Source organism: Ruditapes philippinarum, unplaced genomic scaffold (assembly GCF_026571515.1).
Source record: "Ruditapes philippinarum isolate M1 unplaced genomic scaffold, ASM2657151v2 ctg21457_1_1_1_1, whole genome shotgun sequence".
NCBI lineage: Eukaryota > Metazoa > Mollusca > Bivalvia > Venerida > Veneridae > Ruditapes > Ruditapes philippinarum.
Window position 1 is genome coordinate 5,641 of NW_026856527.1, and position 6,472 is coordinate 12,112.

Genomic DNA, 6,472 nt, shown 5'->3' on the forward strand with positions numbered 1-6,472 from the left:
GTGGCTGCGTGGCCGAGTGGTAAACATGTGTGACCGCCCAGGTTTAAACCCTGTTAGAGGCAAGCCATTGTTTCCTTGAGCAAGAAATTGGTGAAGAAATTTTAAGATTATTGCTAAAGAATGAGGTAGCAGCTCTACTAAAATAGTGTACTCAAATTATGATAGTCTATTTTCCTTGGTAATATTCACAATTAAAATTTGCAATATAATCAATTTGCAGCATGGCTGAGTGGTTAACACATCAGACTAATAATCTGAGGATTGCTGGCCGCGTGGGTTCAAACCCTGTCAGGGTCAAGCCTTTGTGTTAGCAACAAACTTTACACTCATTGCTTAGTACTGGTAGGTTCCAGGAACAGTTTCGAGAGTGTTTCAATAAGCTTACAGCTTCCAACACAATCAAACTAAAATAAATTCAATTTATTATATTTCATGCAACAATATATGTTGCAATCTAACAAAACTGGTTATAAAGTTGCAGAAAGGACAAGACAAATTTAAACAGAGTATATAGATTAAAAGAAAATCTCAGAAGAACTAGAAATGTGTCCATAGGACACGGATGCCCCCACACGCCACTGTTCTGTCAATCTTATGACTCTAGGTCAAATATTTTTTGGACTACATGTGCCACAAGTTGAAAACTAAAAATCAACAAAGGGCCATAATTCTGTTAAATTTGGTCACAGCAAAAATTCCTTTCTTAACTACCATCTACACATTAAGGTTGTTAATCCCTGGAAGTTTAAGCCAAATCTGCCATCCGGTTAAAGAGGAGTTGCGTTCACAAAATTTCTACAAAGTATATAATGAAAAAATCAACAAAGGGCCATAATTCTGTTAAATTTGGTTGCAGCAAAAATTCCTTCCTTTACTGCCATCTACACATTAAGGTTGTTCATCCCTGGAAGTTAAAGCAAAATCTGCCATCCGGTTTAAGAGGAGTTGCATTCACAAAATTTCTACATAGTATATAGTGAAACAAGAGCTGTCAGAAGGACAGCGCGCTCGACTTTTTTAGTGCTTGCCTATAAAACAAAACTTTGACAGTTAAGGGCACACAAGACTTTAACTAGGAATTTCTAAGTACAAATCAAGAAACATTTTCACAGAGTTATCTTCTCTTGCTTACAGATAGGTCTCATGATGGCACATAAGAACTCCAACTTCCAAAGTAATATCTCAAATGGTTAAGTCAACAAGTGGACAAGAATGAAAATCTTAACTGAGTTTCTAAGTCAAAAAGGGCCATAATTCAAATAAAATCCTTAACAGAATTACCTTCTCCTGCCCATGTTTTGGGACCATGATGGTAAACAAGTATTCCAACTTTCAAATTAATATCTCAAACAGTTCAGTCAAAAAGTGGACTGGTACTAAAAACTTAACCAAGATTCTAAGTCGATAAAAGGCCTTAATTTTTAAAACAAATCCTTGACAGAGTTACCTTCTCTTGCGTACAGATGGGGGTAATGATGTGAAATAGCATTAAAAGTTTCAAAGCAATATCTCAAAGGGTTAAGGCAATAAGTGGATTTTACCCATATTCAATGTATTTTCTAAGTCAAAAAGGGGCATAATTCTGTCAAAAACCTTGACAGAGTTATGTCCTCTTGTCTGTTGATGAAGGTCGTGATGGTAAACAAGTATGGTCAGTTTCAAAGCAATACCTCCAATGGTTTTGAAATAAAGTGAGGTGGTACAAAAAACTTAACCAAGCTCAATACACTTTCTAAGTCAAAAAAGGGCCATAATTCTGTCAAAAACCTTGACAGAGTTATGTACTCTTGTCTGTAGATGGAGGTTATGATGGTGAACAAGTATGGTAAGTTTCAAAGCCATACTTGTAATACTTCTGAAATAAAGTGGGGTGGTACGAAAAACTTAACCAAGGTGTGACGCCAACGCTAACGCCGACGCCGACGCCGGGGCGAGTAGGATAGCTCCCCTTTTCATAGAAAAGTCGAGCTAAAAATCAACAAAGGGCCATAATTCTGTAAAATTTGGTCGCAGCAAAAATTCCTTCCTTTACTACCATCTACACCTTAAGGTTGTTCATCCCTGTAAGTTTAAGCAAAATCTGCCATCCGGTTTAAGAGGAGTTGCGTTCACAAAATTTCTACATAGTATATAGTGAAAAAATCAACAAAGGGCCATAATTCTGTAAAATTTGGTCGCAGCAAAAATTTCTTCCTTTACTACCATCTACACTTAAAGGTTGTTCATCCCTGTAAGTTTAAGCAAAATCTGCCATCCGGTTTAAGAGGAGTTGCGTTCACAAAATTTCTACCTGGTATATAGTGAAAAAATCAACAAAGGGCCATAATTCTGTTAAATTTGGTCGCAGCAAAAATTCCTTCCTTTACTACCATCTACACTTTAAGGTTGTTCATCCCTGTAAGTTTAAGCAAAATCTGCCATCCGGTTTAAGACGAGTTGCGTTCACAAAATTTCTACATAGTATCTAGTGAAAAAATCAACAAAGGGCCATAATTCTGTTAAATTTGGTCGCAGCAAAAATTCCTTCCTTTACTACCATCTACACATTAAGGTTGTTCATCCCTGTAAGTTTAAGCAAAATCTGCCATCCGGTTTAAGAGGAGTTGCGTTCACAAAATTTCTACATAGTATCTAGTGAAAAAATCAACAAAGGGCCATAATTCTGTTAAATTTGGTTGCAGCGAAAATTCCTTCCTTTACTACCATCTACACATTAAGGTTGTTAATCCCTGTAAGTTTAAGCAAAATCTGCCATCCGGTTTAAGAGGAGTTGCGTTCACAAGATTTCGGGACGTACGGATGTTCTCTATGGTCTTTTGCCATTATTGTATCAGAGACATAAGAAACTATCTACCTTGCAAAATATATGATGATGCCTTGGTCCTATTTAAGAAGAACATAAATATTACACAATTGTTACACATTCATTTTGATCATACTATTGTTAAAGAGCTGACATATGCTGCCTGAAATATCAGTATTACATTGTTTAGCAGTATGTATGCAGATTTGTTAATGTTTTTATCATTATGGATGTTCTTTTCACTGTCATATAGACTAAATTAGTAAATACATTTCATTAATAAAGAAACAATTCTTCTGAAATGTTTTCCTACATACTTAAGTGTAAGTTTTCATTTTATCAACAGTGAAATGTATGATTAATGAAATATTTCAGAAAATCTGAAAAGGTGTAAGAAGTGTATTACATAAATAATACATAATAAATTAGCTTTGATAAACTGTTGTAGTGTGTGAGTGTTTGACATCCAAAGTTTAATGATATCTTTACCATCGTATCTTAATTTCAACTCAGTAAATACCAGCACTATGACTTTATCTTGAATGTTTATGGCTACTAAAAATCATCACCATAAAAAACAATGTTGTCAACCAGTGTCAACATGACATTCCCACTTCTTACATAAACAATCTTTCAAATGATGCTAAGTAAAGATCCATAAACAGATATAAAAGAAATACATGTAGTATTGTTGAATAAAAAGAGTAAGAAAATAATGCATATCATCATGTAACATTACGTCATAAAATAGGATCATAACAGATGTAGTCATTCTAAACATTACTAAGCAACAATACTTAATTGTTCATTTTCAGGACAAAATATTAGTATCTAAATCACTTGTAACATCATAAGCAAAGTAAACGCTATACATAATTGTATGTTATTCAAAAACATTTCCTACCTTCATTTTCACTGAGGCTGTCTGACCCCTGATTACTATATGAGGCATTCTTTCCTAGGACAGGATGATTTATCGTCCTTGTTTCACTACGTGCAGCAGGGCTCTTCAACCCGGAAGTCGGTCTGGAATTAGGTGCTGAATCACCACCAGACGATGCTGAAGACTGTGATGACATGCTAATACTACGGAACGTTTTCTTACGATCTTGGCTTGGACGGGGTGAAATACTACGATGATTGACAGATGCTGGTTCCCTTGGTGATTTATTAACAGGAAACTTTGGAGCAGGTGATGGTGACCTTTCACCTCTTGGTGAAACAGGTGGCCGGTTACGACTTTTATCCACAGACTGTTCAACACTGTCTCTACTAGAACTCCCTGTTAAATTTTCCTTCCTTCTCTCTTCTATCATTCTCTTTCTATTTATCTTTTCTGTAGAACTAGAACTTACAGCACTACTTCTTTTCTTTGGAACTGGCACTTCTGGAGAATCCGCTTTTTCTACCTCTATTTCCGGGTTTGAGCCATTTTTAAGAGCACCTTGAGGTTTCATTGGTATCACATGACAATAATCAAACACTTGATTTCCACATCCTTTCTCCACTGGCCCAGAAAAGACTAGTTCAGTTCCAACAAATACCCTTACATCTTTAACCCCTATATCAAGTTCCTGTAACAGATAAATGTACTCTGATTCATTGTTTTACCATACAATTTAATTAAGTTTAAGTATTTTTTATTATTTAAAAAAAAAAAAATTCTCTTTAACTTAAATGCCATTTATTTCCATATTACTCTAAAAGAAAGATTTTTGACAAATCCAAAAGAATTAGATACACATTCTTTTCCAATACACACACGATTTGTTTTTTAATGTAATCAGTACATATAAGTTGTTATGCATTAAGGACTCTAAAAAGCAACAAATATTGAATGCATTCATTTAGATGATATAGAGAGACTATACATACAGCTATACTCTTATTAAAGTTCCATATTTTCATCTGAGATAGGGAGAACTCCTCCCCTGATTTTGAATTTTGATTTCTAACATTGATCATAAACTCTACTGGTCTTCTGGCATGATACCGGCAACTCCACATATTCCTCTCCTTATTTGTCTGTAGAAAAAAAATATGCACTGTAATATCTTAAAACTTCAGTAATCATAACAGCCAGTTACAATTTTTTGTACCATGTTTGTAAATTAGTATTAAACCTACTTGTTCCAATAATTAACCTCTATTGACAACTTTTAGTTTAAAGAAAAGGATATAATCTTGTGGAAGTTTTCATTACCAAATTTTTGCAACAAAAGGGTAAAAAAACTTTCATCTTTAAAACAAATGTATATATATGTTTGGTCTTACATTGCTGTCCCACTTTTCTCTAGTGCAAACATAACTTTAGTTTTGTTTCTATGAATAAATGCTGATAATAAGAATGAAATAATTTTTCACTCATGAAATAAAACAATTTTTGACTCACCTTGAATTTTCCATTAAAGAGTAGATCAAGAGTGCCCTTGCATTCTTCAGCACCATGAACTGTGACATCAGCAGCGCTAATAGGTAACAGAGTGTTGTTCTGGTCATACACCTGTATCTCAGTGAGTCCTAGTCGCATAGAATGACCCCAGTTAGACGTCACCTCTATATGTATCTCTATTACACTCTCATCCTCCGACGACTTCTTAAATATAAAAACAACAACGTATTAATGACCATACATAACGTGATACACTACTATAATACATCAAAGGGCTGCAACCTCTGTGGTATTTTCTGATCTTTGCAATCTAAATCATACTGACTATCTGTATGTATTTTCCTATATAAGTTTATTTTTATATACTATAATTAATCTTACGCAGCGACTGCGTCTATAACAGTTTGAGATTGATACATATGGAATTTTGCATGACTAGAGTTGCATCAAAAAATCATTTTCATTTTTTTTTGACAGCCATACTTTATCCTTGCATATCGTGGCTACTTCCTTAAACAAGAAAAATATTACATACATTCGTATGTAATATAGGTACGATTGCATACTACTTTTTGTGAAGACTTTATGTTTGCTGAATTAAAGGTGTAATGTAAAATGAACAAACATGTCATGAGATGTTTTATATCTTTAAACATTTTCATGGAATGTAATTAATGTATCACCATATTAAAGTTGCATGCCTTCAGATGAGAAAAATGATTTCATTGGAATCAAAATATGAAAAGAAAATTCACGGTCAATTGACTGCTTTGAAGCATAATCACAAAATAAAATTACAGGAAATTAAAAACCTTTTTAATACACTTAAGGTAGAATTTCATTGTAAATCATAGTCAAAGATTTGAGATATGATTATTTAAAAAAAAAAACGAAATACACAGTTTGTAAATATTTATTACAATAAAATATGAAAAAGGTATACGCGCCGAGGTTAGCTATAATTAAAATTCCCGCGCTAAGTCGCGGTGGTGCTTGGGATAATCACTTGATACTGTAAATGGCAGCCATTTTACGATACGAATCCTCGGACAGTTTATCCTGCCGAAAAGATATGAAAAAATACTTGCAATTCAAAGTTTGCTGGCTACATAAAGATTATCGATTTACTCTTTGCACACTTTTTCTCTGCCTGAGTATAATAATATTGACGTGTTTTCATTGGCTTAAACCATCACGTTACCAATACACATGTAGGTGTGAACTAATTTCGTGTTTATTAAAATTATTCCGTTAAAAGACATATAACAATCTTATTT

General features: G+C 33.9%; 1 protein-coding gene across 1 annotated transcript; it reads right to left on the reverse strand.

The window, feature by feature from the left end:
* Positions 1 to 3,707: 3,707 nt before the first annotated feature.
* Positions 3,708 to 5,399, reverse strand: LOC132746884 (katanin-interacting protein-like; the record flags this gene model as incomplete). Its single annotated transcript, XM_060736161.1, has 3 exons — positions 3,708 to 4,377; positions 4,679 to 4,828; positions 5,196 to 5,399. Coding segments are annotated over 3 exons (1,024 nt in total), but the record flags the coding sequence as incomplete, so codon positions are not given.
* Between the last annotated feature and the right edge of the window lie 1,073 nt (positions 5,400 to 6,472).